This window comes from Ascaphus truei, chromosome 1, assembly GCF_040206685.1.
Source record: "Ascaphus truei isolate aAscTru1 chromosome 1, aAscTru1.hap1, whole genome shotgun sequence".
NCBI lineage: Eukaryota > Metazoa > Chordata > Amphibia > Anura > Ascaphidae > Ascaphus > Ascaphus truei.
The window spans coordinates 341,366,242-341,392,887 of NC_134483.1; the positions used below are offsets into that span (position 1 = coordinate 341,366,242).

At 40.8% G+C, this 26,646-nt stretch overlaps 1 protein-coding gene across 1 annotated transcript in view; it reads left to right on the forward strand.

The window, feature by feature from the left end:
• LOC142470935 (albumin-like) overlaps positions 1–26,646 on the forward strand; it is a 55,151-nt gene that overhangs the window by 23,092 nt on the left and 5,413 nt on the right. Inside the window, exons 4-7 of the mRNA XM_075577744.1 lie at positions 75–292; positions 6,240–6,375; positions 7,669–7,754; positions 10,564–10,699. Coding sequence (XP_075433859.1) covers positions 75–292; positions 6,240–6,375; positions 7,669–7,754; positions 10,564–10,699 — 576 coding nt within the window. The remainder of the gene's footprint in view (positions 1–74; positions 293–6,239; positions 6,376–7,668; positions 7,755–10,563; positions 10,700–26,646) is intronic.

Genomic DNA, 26,646 nt, shown 5'->3' on the forward strand with positions numbered 1-26,646 from the left:
GTTTTGGAAAATACTCTTTTATTAAGCATATATATCCCCATCAACTATTGTCTGTTATATATCTCTATTCACAGAAATTGATTTTTCACAACAGAATTTGTGAAGATGAAATAACCAAGTCCAAAAACCAACAGGCTGCTCTCTGTTGTGATCAAGAACATCTAGAGAGAGAAAAATGCTTCCATAATCTGCAAAACAATCCTCCAGTGCAACTACCTGCAATGGGAGATCACATCAGCTATGATGAGGAATGCCTTGCCTGGACTGCGGATAACCATGCGTTTGTGGAAAGGTTTAGGCACAACTTATAAATTAGTCAATATAGTTCCTTGTGACTGCAACAGAAGACAGGGGAAGGCTCGTTTATTGCTGATAGGGACCTGCACCACATTGTTCTGCCATCAGGCAATGGTCAAAGTGCAATTCAAGGTGCAGCCCCACTTGGAACCCAATAGAACTAACAACAGTGATATGTTTAGCGGTTTAAACGTGATGTGCTACCAAATGTCCTGGTTTACCTGGAACAGTACGGATGCACAAATAGTTTAGGAATAACTTTGATCTTTTTAATAGTAAAAAGTATCTGAGACCACATTATTAGGGCAGCCCTTCACTCTATCTTCATGTTGCTAGCTTACCTTTCCAGGTTGGGCTTTCCAGAAATGTGGTAGATTTAATTATTGTCTTAAAAAATATCAGGCATGGATAACAATTGTTTTCAAGCCTAGATGTTCCTATACCGAGAACGTTGGTGAGTGGGGAGGGGCAGTAAGGAGGTTTACTCCTGCTCATATTTATTTATCAAATGTTTTACCAGGAATTAATACATTGAGAGTTACCTCTCGTTTTCAAGTATGTCCTGGGCACCGAGTTATAATGATAAATACAGCTCAACCCCGTTATAACGCGATCCATTACAACGCGAATCCGCTTATAACGCGATGTAAGCATGGCTCCCAATTTTCATATTTATGAATACTTTACAACACGATTATTGGTGTCTTAAATACTTTATTGTACAATGCATACAATTGTACATGCTTTCTAACGCAATCCACTTATAACGCAATGTGATTCTTTGGACCCCAAGCACAGCATTATAAGGGGGCTGAGCTGTACATTGTTACAGACACATATTCACATGAGTGAAAAGGGTTATACAGTACATTATATACAAGACATTGCATGCACAGTTAAAGATAATATATATTATAGGCGTATATAACAATTACAGACAAGATTAAAATGTGACAGCTTCAGTTTTGAAAGAACTTAGATTTATTTCCTAGAGATGAACAATCATGTTACGCCTGTTGGTGCGAATATATCAGCACAGCCAAAATTGCACCTTTAATGTTTTTACATTTTTTCAGCAAATATGAACTTTCACCCTATAGTAAGTTTCACCGGATGTTTTGAGAAAATTGCAAAATATCGAAAAACTCAAAGCAAAACTTACCCAATTACACGACTTTCACCCAAATTTTCTTAAATTTAAGGGTTAAAATTCGATCTTATGTTCCCGAATGTGCGTGAAGTTTTCACCCGTGCCTACAGGCAATCCTGTCTTACCTTCAAATACTTTCTGTACAAGTTATCCACGTATCTGTGCTGTCTTCTCTTACCATACTCAGCACTTATCTCCTTAGCTCTGCCACCAAAAACAAGCTAATGGTTCCAAGGATCAATAAAGAATCCGATCACCCTTCCTTCACTTATCGAACACCCCACTTCTGGAACAATTTACCTGAGTCTCTCAAAGCTGCCCTCAGTCTAAGTCCCTTATTTGAAGTCTTTCACTTTTTCATACTTTAAACATGTTTGTACAGTAACTGTAATGTATAATTTGGTTAAATGATTATGTTTACTTTAAAACAAGAGTTAACTCGAAGTATTTTTCCTGGTAAAATATTTGATATATTATATTTTATATATAAATAAAATAAATAATTAAAGGCAGGGAGGAAACAATAGCGATAGCACAGAGATAAACAGAAAAAGCTGACCATAACCTCCAGGTTGCAATATTATAAAACAGTTCAAACTTTAGGTAAACATACTTATAAATGTCCAATCTTCTTTGAGAGCATTAAACACCCTATTTTAAAGAAACTCAGTTCTAATAGCACTCGTTTATCAAATAGTGTAAATTATTTATATTAAAAATATAGGGGGTTATGCACAAAGCAGTGATAAGTGTTTTTAAGTGAGATAAATGCTTTATGGCACAATTTTTTTTTAGCAATGACTGTGTTTTGATGATAAAAAGCCTTTTAAGCGCGATACTGCAGTGTTATCACTGCTTTGTGAATTGCGCTGCACGCAATATTGAGAAATAAAGGCATTTATCTCACTTAAAAAAACTTATCAATGCTTTGTGCATAACCCCCACAGTCTTTATTGAAATAGTAATTAAAATAAGGTGTGTATAGACAGACCAAACATAAATATTCAAAAGGACTGTGTAGCTCCTATTTTGAGGCAATTAGTATAAAGACTAGTACACGATTATAGTCAATATTAGAGTGACCAGACAGTCTTGAAAAAGCGTTCCTCGCGAAACGATCGTCTACGGAGGCTCTTTCACTTATTGCAGTATCACTTTGTTACCCAGAAAGCTATAACTATTAACAGTTAAGGTTGTGATTACGAGGATAGTGGCTCTAAACGCCACGCACATAATCATACACTTAGCCTCAGCCACTCTCTCACTACGGCAACAATATAGCTATGGAGGTTACTTTATCAAGGCAGTAGCAATTTTACTACCCAGCTAACTTTTAAAGAGTACAAACTAAGGCAGCGATTTATGAGGACAGTGGTTCTGAACGCCACGAATATAACCATATAGTATGCTAACGTTTATCTCTGCACCTGTTAATCACTATAGCACAGCGGATGATTACAAACGGTATGTTTACCGTTAAGCTGTTCCAACAAGCCCAGTAATCAATCTACTCTTGCGTTTTTGAGGAAGCACTATCTCGTTAACTAAGTAAATCATAACCAGTACATACTAAGGCTGCGATTTATGAGGCCAGTGGTTCCGATCGCCACAAATATAACTATATACCCAGCCAGTAAAACTTCTATACTAATGTACCGGCATAGGGTCATTTAGCGTTAACACGTTACTGAATCCCACAGTCTGAGGTAGTATTATCTTGCTACCCAGCGCATTCATAATCAGCACATATTTAGGCTGTGATCTATGAGTATAGTGGTCCCGAATGCTACTAATTTAAATAAATATATTCAGTCAGTACAGATCTTATATTGCTGTACAAACACAGGGTCATTTAGTATCAACAAGTCACTGTAATCCACAGTCTATAAGAGCAGTTTTGTTTATAAACAATCTTCAAGACTATTAATGTGAGCACATCCTTCGAACCTCATATATGCACTATATTCATAGCCACCATACATCCTGATACGGGAACTGTCTTTAGAAAGAAAGCAAATCACTTGCTAACCCGTAACTTTGCTGACAATAGTAATCGCACCATTAGATATTTTGTTGCAATTTAGCCTGCTTATGTTACACTCGATACGGATATAACTAAGGTGCTTTGGGACAGGAACATACATAGATCCCATTAGAAAGAGTGCATCCCCCTATAATCCCATAAGCACATTGCCAATTACAACTTTTTCGGCAATTTACACAGAGATATTAGTTCTCTCAGCGCAATTATCTAGCTAGTAATTCAACACAAAAACATGTGTCCACAACTGGATGGAAAAGCTAGAATATTTCTTTTTACGGCTAACTAGCAGCTATATCTCAGTAGCCTTTCTTTATTAAAGGGTAAACACACAGTGTTAGGACCTGCTGCAGTTATGCCTTGAAAGTGGCAGCAGGCTTAAGACGCTTTGGCCAAAGGGTTAAACTAAATTACCCTTTTTTAAGGAGAATATATAGGTATTGCACTGTGTATTTTTGTCACATTGGAAGTAGCTTTGGGTATCTTTGTCTGTTTTTTGTTGTATTTATTAAAGGGTACAAAGTACATTGATACAATTATAGTTAATTAATAAAAAAATGATCATGATCTATATTTAGGGTCAGCACATATCATTTAATTATGATCTCAATCCATTGTGATACACCTAAGAATGACTCGTTCTGAGTTCTTTTATTTTATCTGTGTTTTCTACAGGACAATAGTGAGCCCAGAGGTATATTAGTTAACTTATAATTGACTAAACAGGTAATTCTTTCTCAGGCATCGTAAAGTATATGCTATGTCTGAACTCAACAATCAAATCCTGTCAGCTTATTAGGTTGACTACCTAAACTGTACCTCATAATGTACATATTATTGAGGTCCCTCTAACATGGACTATAATCGTGTACTAGTCTCTATACTAATTGCCTCAAAATAGGAGCTACACAGTCCTTTTGAATATTTATGTTTGGTCTGTCTATGCACACCTTATTTTAATTACTTTTTCAATAAAGAATATTTTTAAATAATTTACATTATTAGATAAATGAGTGCTATTAGAACTGAGTTATTTTTCTCTTGGTATATATGTTAATACAATTCTCGGCCGAGCACCTTATCTATCTCAACGACTACTTTATTCATTCAACAATTAAGCTGAGCAGGAGTTAATGTTCTCCTTTCCTTCCCTGCCCCCATCCTTCCCGTGGTATATACCCTATTTTAAAGCTATTCGCCATATCACTGTCATTATTTAAATTCTACTTATTGCTGCACCTTTAACAAAGTAGGGGTTCTGTGTGTGATTTCAGTGAGAATAATCCAATGAAACAAAGGGGCCAAAGCTTTTTTGACCCCATTTTGAAAACATTTATAATGCATGTACTGTATGCTAAAAAAAAAAAAAGAGAAAATGGATATTTGTATTTATGGGAAATCTATTTTTTTATTGAAACAAGAATGAAGGGCCTCATGCAGAGAGCATAGAATTTTAAAATTGGCGAATTTCATAAAAAGTAGCTTTTTTGGAGAGTTTTATTCTCCATATGCAGAAAAGTGCGAATTCTGCTATGTTTAACATGGATGCGTGTGGCGAGTTTAAATTGGCGAGATGCGCGCTTCAGAAACGCGTAAAAACAAATTCGCGCCTTTTTTTTCCCCTTTACTATAGGCGGCGAGCGCCATCTTGCCATCTTTTCCTGGTGCGGCAAAAATGCGAGAATCGCGCCATTTTTTGGCGCGAACAGCCGCTACTTGCCGTTCGCACCTCTCTGCATTCGGAGAGTTTTAAAAATGGCGAGATGGAGGTTCTCGCCAGCCGCGAGGCGAATTTTAGCAATTGAAAAAACAAAATGGCGCGTTTTTCGGAACTCGCCATTTTCTGCCGGTTTCTGCGCGAAATTGTACAAAAAATGGCGAATTTCGAAATAACGATGCTCTCTGCATAAGGCCCGAAATGTGAAGGGCAGTCAGTCAAACAGTAGCAATTTATCACATTTCTCTTTTACTCAATCACTTTTTGCAGGTCCCCTCTAACACTGGAGAGACTATTTTGCAGGTGTACATGGTAAAATGGGCTCAGAAATTAGCACTATTAAGAACCCTTTACAAGCCAGAGCAGCTTGACTTGCTATGATGTGGTTATCTTCATTCCCTGTGCTGCAGTGTCAGGTCAAGCCATGAGTACTGAACATATTAAAGGCAATAATTACTGAATGGTGCTATGTCATACTGTATGTTACTTTCCAGCGCTGGAAAACTCCTTACAATCCTGAGTGACACACATGTAGAGATGTGCAAACCTACTCAGCGTTTGCAAAACTTGGCTCGACGCTTAGCAAAACTTCCCAAATTGTACAAAATTCGCAAGTTTGCTTCTTTAGCGACACATTGACTTTTTTTAAAGGTCGATCAAATTTCAAAAGTGAAAATAATCCAAAAGAATCAAGCATACGATGACCATTGAATTTTTAGTGTTAAGAGAACTTGCCGCAAACGTTTGCATAGAAAACGAACTAAAACGGGGGAAATTTGCCAAGTTTGATTACGCATGTGAAAACTTTGCACATCTATACATATAAGGTATTTTCCGGTACAGGGAACTGTCTTTTGGCATAGTACCATTTAGCAAATATGGCATAAATGAGTCCTACATACGTGAACACTTTAGTATATTATTTTGTTAAATGTACTCCATCAAATATTCCATTTTCAAGTATTCTATACCTAAAAGTTTTGATTATAAACATTTAATTGTACTTATCCATATTTTACATTCTTTCCTTTTAGTTACCTCCATGGATTTGCAAGAAGACTTACAAAATTCACTCCCTACTTAACCACAAGAATTTTTCATTTGTTTCTATCGATTTATATTACATGCTGTGAAAAATCAGAACATGTACAAACATGCTTTTCTTCTGAAGTAAGTGCTCCTTTTTGTTATATTGGCAAATTATTTACTGTAAATTCTGGCGAGAAATGTCCTATTCAGCAAATTTGCAAGAAATTCTTTACTGGAAATACCATACAGTAAGTATAGCACAGGCACAGAAATACACTATTTCTGTAGCTTACTGTAGGTTAAATTGGTAGTGATTGATACTGTGGTGTTGTATCTAGGGATGGCAATCAAAGTCAAGAAGGCTGTCAAAGGCAAACCGTATCGAAGGCAACTAATGCTTAACGATGATTCATTACTGACTTTACACATTGACAGTGAGGGAGGGACCTGATGAACAACAGGCCTCAACCCATCTAAAAATGCAAGTGCTCCTGCCACCAGCCAGGCACCTGGACAATTGGGGGCCAGATTTTCTACCCACTGCAAAATTACCCACTCAAGGGGACTGGAGTGGGAAGAAAAATCTATACTACTCTAAGCCCCACCCATTTGGGCCTAAGCATACTCCCTCACTGCTCCTCTTTCATCTCACTACTCCCCTCTCTTCTTTCCCCTGCATCCAACTGCTCCTCTATGTTCTCTCTCCTGCATTTCCTTATTCCCCTCTCTTCCTCCCCTGCATCTCACTATTCCCCCCTTTTCTCCCTTGCTCCTCTCTACTCCCCTCTCCTCTCTCCCCTACATTTCACTGCACTTCTCTCCCCAGAATTGCACTTTTCTCTTCTCTCCCCTGCATTGCACTGCTCTCTTCTCTCCCCATGCATTTCACTACACTCTTCTCTCCCACGCATTGCACTGCTCTCTTCACTGATTTCCTCCCTTCTTTCCCTGCATCTCACTGCTCTCCTCTCTCTCCTGCCTCCCACTGCTCCCTTCCATCTCACTGCTCCACTTACAGTATTTGGCATTTTTTCAAAAGTTCAAAATATAAAGGTTACCTGCACATTTTTGCCCATGGTCATAAACGTTTGTAAAAAGTTTGCACATCTCTATTTCTAAATGATTGAAAAACATTCCATTAACTATTCAACTGAGTACCTTTAAAAAATAGTTTAACAAATAGTGGTTGAATTACTTTATATTTATTTACTGATGCCAGTGTGCACTTATACATAATGAAACAATACGGCACAATACATCCTGAAAAGCTTCCAAGGAAAGGAAATAAGAGGATGTGCTCACATTCATATGAAACGTGCACTTTTCTGTTTTTGTTCTCCCTCTTAAGGGGCTTGTACCTCTTCTACTTCCCTCCCATTATGCAGGTGTGCGAGTTATTTGACTTTTTACATTCATGTCTTTTTACATCTGCAGAAAAAAAAATTTCCTCGGTCCATGAGCATGACAATACGATTTTCAAACAGAATGTGTTTTGAAGACACACACAACCAAAGACTTTGGTAATTCTATTGTTACACATCACAGATTTTAATAATGTATAGCTTTTCATTTTGGTTGACTAATCTCTTGAAACTTGAGAAGACCGTATGCATTTATACACTATACAGAATGATCCTCTGCGATGTTATGGGGCATCCCAGCAAGCGTAAGCATCTTACAGCATAAGATTGCCATTTTAAAACCAGACAGAACATGAAATACAGACAGAGCTCAGTGCATCATCCATTAACACAGATACACGGTACAGTGCCTATATATATATATATGTATAAAAAGAAATCTTTTGAATAAAATGGTCTTTTAGTTTAACCCTTTGGCCAACTGGGAAGGAGGAGCCACCCTCCAAATCAGCCAGTATGTTTTGCAATTCTGTTCAGCTGGTCCTGGCTGATTTGGAGGGTGGCTCCTCCTTCCCAGTTTTGACGCTCACTCCCTCCCACTTTTAAATGGTTAAAAGCTCACTCCATTGCACCTTCCACACCCATGGAAACCTGCATACAGTTTGATTGTGACAAATCTAATAATAGTGTTTTTCCTGGTAATGTACAGGTTAATAAGAGCTTCAATCAGACTTAGAACTATGCAACTAATTTTGACAGATTTATTATAAATCATTCTTCCTGGTAATGTACAGGTTATTAAGAATTTATTTTAGTGTTAGGACCCTTGAGATGTGGTCTGCCTTGGAGGGGCTCAAGGGCTTACAACACTTTGGCCAAAGGGTTAAACTAAAAGACCATTTTATTAAAAAGATATCTATCTATATATAGGCACTGTACCTTGTATCTGTGTTAATGGATGTAGCTTATGAAGGGAATTATGAAAATGTAGAAACGTTGTGGCTAGAAATTAGCAGTGGAGGTAAAAGTACAAAGAACATGTTTGTAGGGATATGCTACAAACCACCAAATATCTGTGAGATGGAAAACAAAATTATTAGTAATAGTCAGCATGGATTTATGAAGGATAGATCTTGCCAAACTAGCCTTATTTGTTTCATTGAGGAGGTAAGTAGGAATTTAGACCAGGGTAATGCAGTTGATGTGATCTACTTAGATTTTGCAAAGGCTTTTTATTCGGTTCCTGACAAGTTTGGTGTACAAAATAAAGCAAATTGGACTCAGTAAAAATATGTGCACCTGGATTGAAAACTGGTTGCAGGACAGACAACAGAGGGTTGTCATAAATGGAACTTTTTTAGGTTGGGCTAAGGCCGTGAGTGGAGTACCTCAGGGATCGGTACTGGGACCCCTGCTTTTTAACTTGTTTATTAATGACCTTGAGTTTGGCATCGAGAGCAAAGTCTCCATCTTTGCTTATGATGCTAAATTGTGTAAGGTAGTAGAATGAGAGCTGGATGTAATTTCTCTCCAGAAGGACTTGGAGAGACTGGAAACGTGGGCACGTAAATGACAGATGAGGTTTAATACAGATATATGTAAGCTTATGCATTTGGGAAGCAAAAATAAACAGGCAACTTACAAATGAAATGGTGATAAATTGGGGGAATCCTTGATGGAGAAGGATTTAGGAGTGCTTGAAGATAGCAGGCTTAGCAATATTGCCCAAAGTTTTGTAGTTGCTGCAAAGGCAAACAAGATTTTATCTTGCATTAAACGGGTAATGTATGGAAGAGAAGTAAACATAATTATGCCCCTGTACAAAGCATTAGTAAGACAACACCTTGAATATGGATTACAATTTTGGGCAATACTCCTTAGAATAGACATTCTGGAACTAGAGAGAATGCAGAGATGAGCCACCAAATTAATAAAGGGATGGACAATCTAATTTATGAGGAGAGGCTAGCTAAATTAGATTTATTTACATTAGAAAAGAGGCGTCTAAGAGGGGATATGATAACTATATTCAAATATATTCGGGGACAGTACAAGGAGCTAAAAGCATTTCAAAAGGCGCATATCAATCAAATGATCATAGAGTTGAATGTTCCAATGAGAGCCGTCCGTCTCCTTTAATCCAAGTGTCTGAGTTGTTGGAATCACATGCCTCATCGCTAAGACTGTCGTTGTTTGCAAACTCGCAAACACGGGTTTATAGATAATGAGTAGTTTTTTGCCTGTACAGCATAAAGTATGATCATACACAAACATCAATGAGGGGAGGGCCCAGACAGGATTTATATATATATATATATATATATATATATATATATATATATATATATATATATATATATTAAGATTCCTTTGTTTAACATAGGTTACTAGGTAGAATATAATGACATCACACAATACACTCCCTGAACACGAGGGGATAATCGTCTTCTAATCCAATTAAGTTACAGGTCATCTTATCTATCCCAGACTGGCTCCAAAGATCAATTTATGTACCCTAAACTGTTTATTGTTTTAGCTGACCAGAACACGGGTGTTTGCGCAACAAGGCACAGTCCATATCCCCCCCTCTGGAGCAAAGTTCATTCTTGCAATAACACGCATACTGACATATAAAAAAGAAATGCAAAAGACAAGATGGATTCCGAACACTGCTGACAATTTCCTCTCCATACACCCCCAGTCCATTTCAATAACACGTCCATTCCAACATTATTATTTCAATAAGCTCCTTCCCTAACTTCTCCTTTAGCCACTCCCCAAAGCGCTCATGGCACAAGTGGAGCAAACTGGGACAAAGAATGGAGCAAAGCACCTTGAGCAATGCAAATTGACACAGTGTCACTCAGTGTTGAAATTACGCAATATGCGCTATTTGCAACAATTGGTACATATTCCCTATGGTTTTGTGTAGTATAGTTGTGTTTACTTTATTTTTCTCTTTTTAAAGGGCCTTAATTTTTTATGCCATGAAGAAGCCTGGTGATTCATTGGAAGAAGCTAATCATTTTGTGAAACAGTATATAATAATTGTTTATCAGTGCTGCATACCAGAAGCAATGACTTCACAATGCTTTGACACAGAGGTAATTTAGGAAACCTTTCTAGAGTCCATATATCAAAATGTCATAAAAACTATTTCTTTATCCCAAGTAGAGATGGGCGAATTTTTGGGGGCGGATTTGTATCTGCAGCGGATCAGCCAGTTCCATTAGTTGGCGGATTTCCGTGGATCAATCTCAAAAAGGACAATTCACGTTTTGCGGATTTTTTCATTATTTTTGTCAATCCGCGGCTTCAGCAATTATTGGCGGATTTTTTTAAGAATCTGCCAATGAATTGCTGAAGCTGTAGACAGGATTTTACAAATCTATCAACGGATTGTATCCAAATCGTAGTTTTTTATAAATTCGGGTGTATTAAAATGGACTAAATCCATTTGTGGATTTTACACCGCAAAATGGATTTCGGGGGAAAATCCGTGAAATCCTGGAAACAGGTTTGGGATGATCCCTAATGACAAGCATATTAGGTAACATAGATTGTTGATTCTTGGTTGATATAGATTGTTGGCCATGGAGGTTTACACCACCTAACTCTTGGGAAATCATTTTATTGTTAAGGAAAGGAAACATTAATAACAGACTGCAAGTTTTAAATTATCCATATATAATATATAATATGTACATTTTGCTCCTCCCCATCGCATCCTTTTCAAACAAGTGCTTTGACATTTATAAGAGTCTCCTTACTGCAAACCAAGGGCACAACCAATGAATAAATACTGCATCAGATTTATTCAAGAAACACCTTTAATCTTTTTCATTTATCTATTGTACAATGATCTCTGCATTTCTCATGTATTCATTATTACAAAATATTTGGTGCTCAAAGAAGCAGGGCTCTCCAAAGCGTAAAAATAATGCAGAATAGCAGCAACAGTATATTAATTTCAGATCTGAATACTCCTGCTCCCCTTTCCTCTGAAGGTGATGTCAGTATGTATTGTAGGTTTCAGTGACAGAAAAAGTGAATTTTGAGCCACATACCTCATGACACAACATGACAAGGCTTGGCAATGATAGTATGACGAAAAGTGACGTACAGCAGTCCAATTTCTCAGGTTCATCCCGGCTTAAATAAAACCAATGCCTCCATTGACCAACATTTGAGAACCAAGCAAGACTGAAGCAAGGGACTTTTCTGGCATAGGTAAATTGGCTGAATAAAAAAAAAAAAAAGTTTGCCGGAGGATGGGCTCCTAAAAGTCATGGGCCCTGGTGCAGCTGAGCCAGCAGTAGTTCCACCACTGGCAGGTTTAACGGTCCCTGTCTCATACCGTACACCTGTGACTATGTGACCTGCGTATGGGACAAGGGTTAATACTCCATTAGCAAACGGTTCCACTTTTCACCTCAGCAAAGGTCCCATATATGGACAATAACTTCCCTACTGGATAAGGGTTAATACACAGCCCACAAGCTGTCTCACTTTTCACCACAGCAAAGGTCACTCAAATGAGTAATATCTCCTCTAAATCCGTCCTCATATACCACCTGTCACGAACAGCACACAAGTGGGCACGTGACTTAGATATGCAATCAGGTTTAATACACGGCTACTTTAGCCAACTCACTTTTAACCTGTGCAAAGTACCTCCGATGAGTTAATATTAACCCCTACTCAATTGCAATCACATGTATATGCTGTCACATCCCGGGATAGTTATGCAAATAAAACATGTCAAATTAATATTTGCTAGAATCCCAGGTCCCTCACTATCATATAAAAAACTATGCACTTGAACACACAAAAATCTGTTGTAGCCAAATGTGTCAGAAAAGGTAAATACTCCAGAGCGTGCAAATATTCATTCAGAGCCCATAGCATTACTTATTAAAGGTTTTAACATATATATAATATATATATATATATATATATATATATATATATATATATATATACAAACCAGCGCCCACAACAAATGATATTGTCCAATGAGTCCAAAGGGAGTGAAAGTCTAATGGGTCCAAATCAATATGGAAACTCCATTCAATGGGTCCGTGACATGTGGACAGATACAAAAGAAAATATCATAGTGTATACTGTATATCATACACAAACTACATATAAACAAAAAGACAAACAACATAAAACAACATGGACACAGAAGCTGAAAATATAAACTTATTTATTAAAACAAAGGAGCCTGTTGCAACGGCTCATCAAGGGGTTAAAACCCAAACCCTACTTACAATAGGGCCAGAATCAATGGGCGTAGAAGACCAAACAGGGACTATTGACAAAAGCAGAGCGAGTCCTCCGTGAACACTCAGGTACGTGGAATGATGCCTCAAACTCCCTCCGATATCCATGAGATTCCCAGAGTGGATGTGGAGATGCACAGATGAGTGAAGGGGACCTGTCTCGCGATGATGTCACTTCCTGTGGGGATGGTCTGAAACCTCTGACCCTACGCGTTTTGTGATAACGTAATTTCCTCAGGGGATGATTAGGTATAGGTGAAACAACCATATATACACCTATATCGGCACTGATTGGACCCGTTTTTAATCACAGTCCAATGAAGTTTAAAGGAACATGATCAAATGACATAATAAAACACTCTTAAAAGACATAGTAAATTACTTAAAAATGGATCACTGAAATAAATTGATATTAAACACAAGTGTTATAAATAGATACATTTGCTTATTGAAAAAGGAGATAGTATTGGAGGTGAGCCAGAATATACAATGACTCTTAACTGAAATATACTATTAACACTAAAATATTGTCTACTCCTATTTTGTTAAGAAGACCCCTAAATCAAAATCTAGATTTAGACCATTTGGAGAGAGGGTCCTAAGCTCATAGATCCAGAAGGCTTCTTGTCTGCTGATCTGGTTTAGCCTATCGCCCTCCCCTCCAGCTGGTGGCAGCAGATTCAATTGCCTGACACCGGAATCCCTTGGGGTCCTAGTTATGGCACTGTCAGGGTCTCCTAGACCTCCTGCCTTGCCATAGTTCTTCTTTGTCCACTGGGTGTGCTGCTGTCTTCAGTTTCCTCTGGGTTCCTCTGTCTGCCTGTCTGTCTTCTTGTTGCTCCTATCTCTGCCTTATAGCTTCTGCTTCCTGGTTGGTTCAATTGCCTCTGCTTGAAGTCAGACTCCTTCAGTATTGCATATGCCTCTGATCCTGATCTGTTTTCTGTACCTGTACCATAGAAGTCTGTTCACAGTAAAAGCCCTTGCTGGTAATCTGTCTTGTCCCTGTTTGTTCCTGTTCTCAGTCCCTGCCCCCAGACCTGTCCTTGCTCCCCTGTCCTGTTCCAGTCTCCTCGTTGCTGACCTCTGCTTGTTACCTGACTTCGCTACCTGCCGCCTGCCTCGGACCTCTGCTTGTTACCTGACGTCGCTACCTGCCGCCTGCCTCGGACCTCTGCTTGTTACCTGACTTCGCTACCTGCCGCCTGCCTCGGACCCTCTGATTGTGACCCCTACTACGCTCGTGCTGTTCCGGCCACCGAGATCCTACCCGCCACAGGAGTCTCCCATGACAGAAAGCAAAAGCCACTTCTGGACCTCGCTGGAACAGATTCTTCTTCTGCCTGCACTCTTTCTTGCCTGCTGCAGCAGACCACATCCGCATGGTTGAAGATAAGTACTTTCGTTTCTTTTTTTAAAAAAACCCAGTTGGGAAAGTTTTTTTTTTGCTGCTAAGTGTTCTGCAAGAATTATTGCGTTCATAACGAAAAAACATTTTTGCTGAGACTAGAACTGTTGCTGCAGAGACTATTGCAGCTTTCTTTGAGATTTTTCTTTTTGTGCAGTGCCTGGGTTAACCCTTGCAGTACCTGTTGCCACCTTTTTAGACTCTGACTTTTCATTTTCTGGACAAGGCTTGTCTCTGCATCCCTGGTTGGACCACTGCTGTTCACAGGGTTCCCATTTCAAAAGACAAGAGTGCTTCCATTATTTTGTTTCTGCATGCAGGAAAAATCACAGCAATCTGTAGTTCTTCCTATGATTGGTTCTAAGGTTTCAGGTTTACCTGCAAGTTCCCCTAAAGTTTGTTTCTCTGTAACTTGTGATATCCCTACACTTGATATCAAGGGTTTCAGATTTAACTGCAAGGTTCTCTGTCTAATATTCCTATGTCTGATGTCAAAAGTTTCAGATCTGACTGCAAGTTTTCTCTGTATTAATTTCCTGCTGTTTATGATATTTTTATGCCTGATATCTAAAGTTTCAGATTTAAACTGCAGGTTTTCTCTGTCTATATGATATCCCTACGCCTGATTTCTAAAGTTTCAGATATAACTACAGGTTTCTCTGTCTATGTTTTTTCCTTGCATTTATAAAGCTCTGTGACTGATGCTAAAGTCTCAAAAGGTCAGCTCTCCTATCTTTTGTCTCTCTGTGTCTAATATTCCTGTTGTTCATTCTAATGCTTCTGCTTTAAAAACACATTTCCTCTTTACTGGTTTCTTGGGAAGTGTGGTTTCCCCATGTCTGAAATTATGGCTCCCACTCAAACAGTCTTGAGCAGTAAATGTGAACACAGTACCACTGATTCTTCAGAGCTTCTCAAAGCAAGGAAGAAGAAGAAAAAGAAGGGAGGCATTACTGTGGAAGTTGCAGAAGGAATTAAGAATGAAAATTTAACCTCAGAGTCTGCATTTGATGAAAGAGATATGCTGCAGCTTAAGGCAACTCACAGACGTATCCCAAGAATAGTGGAAGAAAAGAAAGATGCCCCTACTCAGACGCTTCAAGCTGCACAGAAAGCGATTGATTGTCTTTATGGACGTTTAGATAAGGAGCAAGAAGCCAACGCTGCACTACAGAGCTGTCTTTCCTCAGCAATTGCTAAGTGTGTTCTCCAGGAAAAAGAAAAGCACTAGTTGGAGAGTGACCTGGATGTCATGTCAGGTGAGCTGGAGAAGGCATATGCTGATGCTGCTGAGAATCGGCGCCACGCTTCTAAAAGTAACGAATTCCTGGAAATCTCTATGAAGGAAATTGACAGGCTTAATACAGAGCTTAAAGTCTCCCATGAGGATATTTGCTACTTCAAAAAAGAGATGGAAGTCGATCGGGAGGAGAGATGCTACTTGACAACAGAGATACGTTCTATGAGAGAAATCTTCGAAGGGTTAAATATCAGTTTTGAAACTGTAACCCAAGAGTGCAAGAATCTCTATGTCCAAGTCAGTGAAGGAGATAAGAAACTCCATGAATTAGGAGAGGAGAAGAAACAGTTGGCCCAGGAAAAGTTAGACGTGCAGACAGCACTGCAGAATGCAGAGAGAGTGCTGCAAGAAGAACGTGTCTCCCTGGAGCGGCGCACACAAGCAGAAAATATGCTGCAGAGTCAGCTGCGAGAACTGCGTACACATCTGCAGGACACCAAGGAAAAATGGGTGAATGCTGAAGAAAAGCAGCGAGTTCTGCAGGAAGAAAGTTTCCAGACTGCCTACAAAATAAGGATGCTGCAAGATTATTTGAGTACCCAGTGTGTCCCCAAAGAGCAGCATGAGGAGCTGAAGGCCACACTGAGCATAACCAGAGCCTCGCTGGAGGAAGAGCTAAAGCTAGCAGCTGAACATACATCTCAGCAGCTCATAGCGCTGCAGGCGCAGATCGCTGAGCTCGAGACACAGCTTGCCAAAAAGGAGGAGAGAGAGAAGGTGTCCGTCTGTCAAGTGGCTGGCCTGACACAGCGCTATGAGGTCAAAATGGCCGATGCCTGCAAATTATTGGACCACACAGCCCGTGATAAGGTCCGGCTGCAGCTGGAGCTGGACAATGCCCGGGAGAAGTACCGGCAGCTGCAGATCAGAAATGAAGAAGATGAAACATATTTAAGCTTTACTCTGAGTCAGCTGGGAGATATGGAGTCGCGACTTAACTCCAAAGAAGCCGAACTGACAACTGCATTGAGTGGGAAAACAAGTGCAGAAGGACAGCTTCAAGAGCTAAAAAATCAAATATCTGGTCTTAATGAGAATTTAGGTGATACCACGAAACGGCAGTCACAAAAGGAGACCATGGAGCGTGAATTCTATGTTCCCACTTACACATGTGAAAAGTCTGCACCCGTCATTGATGCCCACATTCCTGATGTCCATGCCTCTGCAATGGAGTTGAACGTATCCATTGGGAAGTTCCAGATTCCAAAACTAAAAGAGATATATTGGTCACAAAAAGAGACCACGGAAAGTGAATATGTCCCCTCTGCCGCATGTGAAGAGCCTGATGTATCTGTTCCTGATTCCCCTGCTATGACGTTAGACGGATCCCTGGTGAAGTTCCTTGCTATGCCTAATATTCTTGATGCTGATGCCAACGCTCTTGTGATGAGGATAAATGCACCTCTCACAGATTTCCCATCAGCACTTGACGTACACATTAAGTTGGCCTTCCATCATGATTTCCCTGAAGAGCCTGGAGGGTTGTCCGGAGTTGTTGCTGATCCCTATGTTCCTGCAAAACATGGAGTGTTGTCCGAAGGCCATCGTGAGTCGGCCTTCCATCAGGTACACCTTGCTAAACCTGGAGGGTTGTTAGGAGGATCTACTGGCTCCTCTGCTCCTGCTGTGAAGACAAGCGCACGTTCTTCCGCTTATCTACGAAAATCTGATGCGTCCTATGCTGAGCCTGTGACCTACTCTGTAAAGTCAAGCTTACTGCTCACAGATTCTCTTGGGTTGATGCATCCTGACATTCAACTGTTCCGAGAGAGAATTGAATTCCTCTGTCGGCTCTCTGATGGACTTTTTCAGTCTGTACCTGTGGAGTACTCTCTGCCCGCTGACAAACCACCAGAGGTGGGTCACCTTGAGTCCACTTTTCATCAAGGCCTCCGGGAAGAGGCTGGAGGATCGTCCGGAGAACGCTCTTGAGAGGGGGGAGTAATGTCAGGGTCTCCTAGACCTCCTGCATTGCCATAGTTCTTCTTTGTCCACTGGGTGTGCTGCTGTCTTCTGTTTCCTCTGGGTTCCCCTGTCTGCCTGTCTGTCTTCTTGTTGCTCCTGTCTCTGCCTTATAGCTTCTGCTTCCTGGTTGGTTCAATAGCCTTTGCTTGAAGTCAGACTCCTTCAGTATTGCATATGCCTCTGATCCTGATCTGTTTTCTGTACCTGTACCATAGAAGTCTGTTCACAGTAAAAGCCCTTGCTGGTAATCTGTCTTGTCCCTGTTTGTTCCTGTTCTCAGTCCCTGCCCACAGACCTGTCCTTGCTCCCCTGTCCTGTTCCAGTCTCCTCATTGCTGACCTCTGCTTGTTACCTGACTTCGCTTCCTGCCGCCTGCCTCGGACCTCTGCTTGTTACCTGACGTCGCTACCTGCCACCTGCCTCGGACCTCTGCTTGTTACCTGACTTCGCTACCTGCCGCCTGCCTCGGACCCTCTGATTTTGACCCCTACTACGCTCGTGCTGTTCCGGCCACCGAGATCCTACCCGCCACAGGAGTCTCCCGTGACAGGCACACTAAAAAATGATGGGACACGCTGTGAATTGTTAGGCCCTTATTAATGTTGTATACGTGTTCATACACTCTTCTTTGAAAGGAGCTCCCAGTCCGCCCTACGTATTGTAGGCCACAGGGACAGGTAAGTAAGTAAACAACATACAATGAATGGCAGTTGATAAAGGATTTTACTGAATAAACCTTAGAGGTGACGTTTGATTTGAATGTTATTCCTGCCTTGCCATAGGCACAGGCAGTACATCTTGTACATGTACTCCAAAAGGGCAGATCTGTCGATTAAATCCACCTGTCCCATAACGTGATCGAGTTGGTCAGCAGGATATTTTCGCTGAATACATTTTTGTTTCAGCTCTTCTGCCTGACATGCAAAGGTCTGGGGATCGGAACAGTTACGCTTCAGGCGAACGAACTACCCCTTGGGTATATTTCTAATCCACTGGAGATTATGCCATTAGATAGTTATTGGCCTGAACAGGTTTAAAGAAGGTCTTTGTTTGAATCATATCGTTAACAATATATAGATTCAGATCCAAAAAATTGATCTGTTGTTCATCAAAATTACATGTAAATTTTAAATTTCTGTCATTGTTGTTAAGTTACATGTAACGGGAGTCATCCCTGTTCAGGAAATATGCCTCTAATCCAGTAGTGTGGTGGTTAACTGCTGGTAGTCAATTAACAAACACCACCTGTCTGATTAGGTTGCTTAGAAAAGCCTGCCCTTGAGACAGGAAGTGAGATTGTCCCTGACTCTCACAACTTGTGAGACTGACATGGTGACAGACGTCTTGAGTCTACCAGAAGAGGCTGCTTGCAAGACACAGGGGAAACTTCTGAACCTGAATGCTGACAAAACCCTGAGGAAAAGGTAGCAACCATGGACAGAGAAGATTTCCCCTCCAAACCACCATATATCTGCTCATTTCATGATATATGTTTGGGGCTGGGAGACATGCTTATCTAAAGGGAGTTGTGGACTGCATAGTATTTCCCTAGAAATACTCCCAAGTGAATAGAAGCTTTGTTTACCCCTTGTTTGGATGGTTTCCTGATGTTAAGGAAACAGGCGCAATAAAAGCCTTATTTAATTTCACCATAACCAGTCTCCCTTGCATACCTATGTGAGCGTCCGCATACAGTACAGTATAAGAAGAACTCATCCAATAATTGAGAACCCCCAGGCCAAATAAACACCACATTGTCGATGTAGCGACTCCATAGCACCAAATTTGCACCAAGTGGGCAGTTGTTCCATATATAATCCTCTTCCCACATGCTCATGAAGAGGTTAGCATAGCTTGGTGCAAATTTCGCGCCCATGGCGTCTCACATACCTGCAGAAAAAACTGTGAATCAAAACAAAAATAATTGTGCGTGAGACTGTGACGAATACTTTCTATTAGAAACTGTTTCAAACCTGGTGTCATATCAGTGTCTGAATCCAATTCTCGAGATATAGCCTAGCAGCCAAGATCTTGTTGGATGATGGTACTGTATACAAAGTTTGCAGGTCCTTTCATTCTGCTGGATATAGACCCACTGTGGTCTTTCTTCCTCCTAATAGAGGTAAATGAGAATTTTAATCCTAATAGAGGTATATTGGTATTTTATCTGGTAGTGTTAGGCCTTGCGAGCAGGTGTCTGCCTTGCCGTGGCTCGCAAGCTTACAACGCTTTGGCCAAAGGATTAAACTAAATGACCCTATTTCAAGAGAATATATAAGTATTTTACGGTGTATTTCTGTTATGTTGGATGTAGCATTGGGCTTCTCTGCTGTCTGTTGTTACGGTTTAAGATGAACTCATCCAATAATTGAGAACCCCCAGACCAAATAAACACCACATCGTCAATGTAGCGACGCCATAGCACCAAATTTGCACCAAGTGGGCAGTTGTTCCATATATAATCCTCTTCCCACATGCTCATGAAGAGGTTAGCATAACTTGGTGCACATTTCGTGCCCATGGCTGTCCCACATACCTGCAGAAAAAACTGAATCAAAAAAAAATAATTGTGGGTGAAAATGACGAATACTTTCTAATCAAAACTGTTTCAAACCTGGTGTCATATCAGTGTCATAATCAAATACTCGAGATATAGCCTGGCAGCCAAGATCATGTTGGATGACGGTATACAAAGAAGTTACATCCGCTGTCACTCACATGTACCCCGGGCGCCATTCTACACCTCGTAGTGTCTGTCGGCCTAGATTAGCACCCTAATATTTTCAACATTAGTAGTTATGAGCTAACTAATGCTGAACGGAAAGTGCTTGGCAAGGGTCTGACGTTTGCACCTGTTTGTGGCCCCAACAGTTTTAATTTAGATTTAGATGTACACAGAATCGCGAGGAAATTGGCTCTCAAAAAATATTTTGTTAGAGATGCTTTGACTATACAAGCATGTACACCAACTAATGGAGCCACTGCAGATGCCACTAAGTCAATTTTTTTTAAAAAACAGTCTACGTTTTATCCAAAATATGTGCAGGGACATCTAGTTAACATATTCGTTGAAATGGTCACAAAGGACCTGGAAGAATCTAGTCAGACATTTAAAATCCGACATGACAATTTGAGCAAATTAGAGAAAGAGGCCTTGGCCCAGTTGGAGGCCAACAAAAATATAGTGGTCAAACCCGCTGATAAGGGGGGGGCATTGTTATAATGGATCAGGTTTCTACATTCAGGAGTCCTTACGACTCCTGAGTGATACCGATACATACCTCCCCCTGTCAGGTGACCCTTTGAGCCAATTTAAACGAGATGTTAGCTCTCTTGAACAAAGGGCTGACAAACTTAGCTATTACTGCAGATGAGTTTGATTTCTTGAGGATCGCCTTTCCACGTACCCCTCTGTTTTATTTTATTCCTAAAATACACAAGAACCTTACCAAACCTCCGGGTAGACCTATTATTTCAGGGATTAAATAACTAACATCTAACCTATCACAATTCATTGATTTTTATCTTCAACCATTTGTTTGCACTATTAAATCATATTTACGTGACACTACGCATGTTTTACACGCTACAAGGTGTAGAATGGCGGCCGGGGTACATGTGGGTGACAGCGGATGTAACTTCTTTGTATACCATTATCCAACAAGATCTTGGCTGCCAGGCTATATCTCAAGAATTGGATTCTGATACTGATATGACACCAGGTTTGAAACATTTCTATTAGAAAATATCCGTCACATTCTCACCCACAATTATTTTTGTTTTGATTCACAGTTTTTTCTGCAGGTATGTGGGACGGCCATGAGCACGAAATTTGCACCAAGTTATGCTAACTTCTTCATGAGCATGTGGGAAGAAGATTATATATGGAACAACTGCCCACTTGGTGCAAATTTGGTGCTATGGTGTCGCTACATTGACGATGTGGTGTTTATTTGGTCTGGGGGTTCTCAATTATTGGATGAGTTCCTCTTATACCTTAACAACAATGACAGAAATTTAAAATTTACATGTCATTTTGATGAACAATAGATCAATTTTTTGGATCTGAATCTATATATTGTTAACGATATGATTCAAACAAAGACCTTCTTTAAACCTGTCCAGGCCAATGCCTATCTAATAATGGCAGATAGCCATCATAATCCCCAGTGGATTAGAAATATACCCAAGGGGCAGTTGGTCCGCCTGAAGCATAACTGTTCCGATCCCCAGACCTTTGCATGTCAGGCAGAAGAGCTGAAACAAAAATGTATTCAGCGAAAATATCCTGCTGACCAACTCGATCACGTTATGGAACAGGTGGATTTAATCGACAGATCTGCCCTTTTGGAGTATCATAAAAAAATCTAGATTCAGTGGGGATGAACATATAGCCTTTGTCACCCAATGTAATCAAATGGCACCATGAATTAGACATACTATAAAGAAGTATTGGCCTATTTTATTGAGAAATAACACTCTGGCACAGGTACTTACCCCCATTCCGAATATTATTTTCACTAAGACTAATAATTTAAAAGCTTTGGTAGCACCAAGCTGTCCTCTGTCCAGAAAGAAATCCCACTCATCTATTGCAGTGAAAGGCTTCTTTACATGTACAAGATGTACTGCCTGTGCCTAAGGCAAGGCAGGAATTACATTCAAATCAAACGTCAACTCTAAGGTTTATCCAGTAAAATCCTTTATCAACTGCCATTCAACGTATGTTGTTTACTTACTTACCTGTCCCTGTGGCCTACAATACGTAGGCGGACTGGGAGGTCCTTTCAAAGAAGAGTGTATGAACATGTATACAACATTAAGAAAGGCATAACAACTCACAGCATGTCCCATCATTTTTTAGTGTGCCATAACTAGGACCCCAAGGGATTCCAGAGTCAGGCAATTGAATCTGCTGCCACCAGCTGGAGGGGGGGGGGGGGGGGGGCGATAGGCTAAACCAGATCAGCAGACGTGAAGCCTTCTGGATCTATGAGCTTAGGACCCTCTCTCCAAATGGTCTAAATCTAGATTTTGATTTAGGGGTCTTCTTAACAAAATAGGAGTAGACAATATTTTAGTGTAAATAGTATATTTCAGTTAAGAGCCATTGTATAGTCTGGCTCACCTCCACTACTATCTCCTTTTTCAATAAGCAAATGTATCTGTTTATAACACTTGTGTTTAATATCAACTTATTTCAATGATCCCTTTTTCAGTCATTTACTATGTCTTTTAAGAGTGTTTTATTATGCCATTTGATCATGTCTTGTGCACTGTCTTTATTGTAGTTTCGTTTGTTAGGTTTCGAGTTGTAGTTTGTCCTTATCAGAAGCTGTTACTTTAAACTTCATTGGACTGTGATTAAAAACGGGTCCAATCAGTGCCGATAGAGGTGTATATATGGTTGTTTCACCTCTACCTAATCACCCCTGAGGAAGTGACGTTATCACAAAACGTGTAGGGTTAGAGGTCACAGCGCATTTGGAGAAAGCTTGTTCCGTTTCAGACCATCCCCACAGGAAGTGACGTCATCGCGAGAGAGGTCCTCTTCACTCATCTGTGCATCTCCACAACCCTGCATCCACTCTGGGACTCCCCTGGATACCGGAGGGTGTTTGAGGCATCATTCCACCTACCCGAGTGTTCACGGAGGACTCGCTCTGCTTTTGTCATCTGTCCCTGTTTGGTCTTCTACGCCCATTGATTCCGGCCCTGTTGTAAGTGGGGTTTTGGGTTTTAACCCCTTGATGATCCGCTGCAACAGGCTACTTTATTTTAATAAATATGTTTATATTTTCAGTTTCTGTGTTACATGTTGTTTTATGTTGTTTGTCTTTTTTGTTTATATGTAGTTTGTGTATGATATACAGTATACACTATGATATTTTCTTTTGTATCTGTCCACATGTCACAGACCCATTGAATGGAGTTTCCACATTGATTTGGACCCACTGGACTTTCACCCCCTTTGGACTCATTGGACAATATCATGTGTTGTGGGCGCTGATTTGTATTTGTTTCTCTGTGTTCCATTTGATGTTGTTCACACCAGTTTTCCTGGCTGCCCTGTCACATTTTTATTTATTTCTTTCATATTGCTGCATATTATTTACAGCTTTTTTTTATAGGGATCAGCGCTGTGTAAGCACATTTCTTTTTGTGATATATATATATATATATGCATCTATTGTAATTGTATATTCTTGTAATCCTTTTTTCTGTAATCTAAGCACTGTATAATATATATATATATATATATATATATATCAAAAAATAAATAGATGATACCGTTCTGTGGCTAACGAAATGCTTTTATTTGTGCGAGCTTTCGAGATACACTGATCTCTTCTTCCGGCGATGTTACAATGAATGAAGCAAGGATAACTTAAAAACAGTGTCTCTTGGAATGTTATCTGTGCTTCTCCTTCCCCTGGTGTGAGCCATTAAACACATCCACACCGGGGGAAGGAGAAGCACAGATAACATTCCAAGAGACACTGTTTTTAAGTTATCCTTGCTTCATTCATTGTAACATCGCCGGAAGAAGAGATCAGTGTATCTTGAAAGCTCGCACAAATAAAAGCATTTCGTTAGCCACAGAACGGTATCATCTATTTATTTTTTGATTATTGAAGCTCGGCTAACACGGTACTGATACCTCTACATGTGTATATATATATATATATATATATATATATATATATATATATATATATATATATTATACAGTGCTTAGATTACAGAAAAAAGAATTACAAGAATATACAATTACAATAGATGCAGAGCATTTTCTAAAAAGGAAAAGATACAACATAAACAGAAAACCCAGGGGAATGGGGAACAGTCATCTAACTGGTGCTACAAAAAACATCACTGTGTGATATACAATGTATAAAGTAAATCTGGGATCCAAGAATGAAACACAATTCTATCCAGGTGCACAATAGGGTGTATTAATGAAGACAATCTCACTCCTGTTATAGCCCCATAAGATAAGACCAATGGGGGGCGGGGGGGGTCTGACAGTGCTAAACAAGGGTAAGTGAAGGGAAACCAAACACTCACCCAAGATGAAAGCACATGTCTCTACCCGGCAGTCTGGAAGGCTGGAGGGATGTGAGAAGCACACTGGCAACCGGAGGAAGTTCCGTCGAAATAAATAAACTCACAGTAGTGGAGTCAGCTGGATCCCATAGGAGCGTGCTTCAGTCCAGGTAAGTATAGCAAAAATCGGAGAAAAGGCTGATCCCAGCAAGTGATAGGGCTGGAGGCAGGTGACCAATAAAAATTATTTATTAATGAAACAGCATGAAAACAGACAGATGCAAGGTCCTCTGATGCGTTTCTCGCCCGACAGGCGCTTTATCAAAGAGTAACCCAGCTTGTGAACAGAACTCCTTAAGTAAACAGATGTCACGGGAGACTTCTGTGGCGGGTAGGATCTCGGTGGCCAGAACAGCACGAGCGTAGTAGGGGTCACAATCAGAGGTCCGAGGCAGGTGGCAGATAGCGAAGTCGGGCAACAAGCAGGGGTCCGAGGCAGGCGGCAGATAGCGAAGTCGGGCAACAAGCAGAGGTCGGCAACGAGGAGACTGGAACAGGACAGGGGAACAGGGACAGGTCTGGGAGCAGGGACTGAGAACGGGAACAAACAGGAATAAGCCAGATTACCAGCAAGGGCCTTTACTGCGAACAGACTCAAATACAGGTACAGGAACAGATCAGGATCAGAGGCATGTGCATAGGAGTCTGACTTGAATCAGAGGCAAGGGAGGAACAGGAAATGGAGGTTTATATATGCAGGCTGAGAGGGAGCACAGGTGCAGAGGTGTCAGGTATCAGAGTCTGGAATGTTCCTTAGTTTAGGAGCAGCAATCCCGGTGGACAAGTATAGGTACTGCAGGCTAGAACAAGACATTGAGAGTGGCAGCAGTCCCGGTGGCCAAGCATGGGTACAGCAGGCTAGAGAATATGACATTACTCCCCCTCCCAAGAGCGTTCTCCAGACGATCCTCCAGGCTCTTCCCTGAGGCCTTGATGAAAAGTGGACTCAAGGTGACCCACCTCTGGTGGTTTGTCAGCGGGCAGAGGGTACTCCACAGGTACATTGAGTGCTGCAAGGAACCTCCGATTGGGTGCGTTCAATCCAAATGCAGGGGCAGAGACATCAGGAAGGTGGGCATCAAGGCCGGGTGCTGCTTTTCCACGTGAGTCAGTGGGGACACAGAGTTCGCTCTCCATGGTCTCCTCTTGCGACTGCCGTTTCGTGGCATCACCGAATGAAAGACCAGCTATTTGAGTTTTCGGCTCTTGAAGCTGTCCTTCTGCACTTCTTTTCCCACTCAAAGCAGTTGTCAGTTCAGCTTCTTTGGAGTTGAGTCGCGACTCCATATCTCCCAGCTGACTTAGAACAAGGCTTAAATTTATTTATTTTCTTTATTTCTGACCTGTAGCTGCCGGTACTCCTCCCAGACCTTCTCTAGCTCCAGCTGCAGCTGGACCTTCTCATGGGCTGTGTGATTCAACACTTTGCAGGCCTCAGCCATCTTGACCTGATAGCGCAGTGGCAGGCCAACCACTTGACGGACGGACACCTCCTCCCTCTCTTTTTTGGCAAGCTGTGTCTTGAGCTCAGCGATCAGCAGCGCTGTAAGATGCTGTGATGTGTGTTCAGCTGTCAGCTTTAGCTCTTCCTTTTTTAGGTATTGTTGCAATTTCCACTCCTCAGTGAGAGATCCCTGGTTAAGTGCATACTGCAATTCTCTTCTCAGGACTTTCATCTCTTCACTGAGATCATTTTGAACTCGCTTCCATGCATCCCTCATCACGTCTTGGAGCTCTGCAAATTCCTTTGCTATGATCTCAGCAGCTTGTCTTTTCCAGGTCTCTTTCTCTTGGGTGTACTGGCTGTTAGGGATAGAGCATTGTCTCTGCTCCTCTAAGTCTTGCTTCAGATTCTGGACCGCCTTGTGCTCCCTCTTAAACAGGGTTACCTGGGCTCTAAGCTCCTCCTCCAGAGAGGCTCTTGTTATGCTCAGTGTGGCCTTCAGCTCCTCATGCTGCTCTTTGGGGACACACTGGGTACTCAGA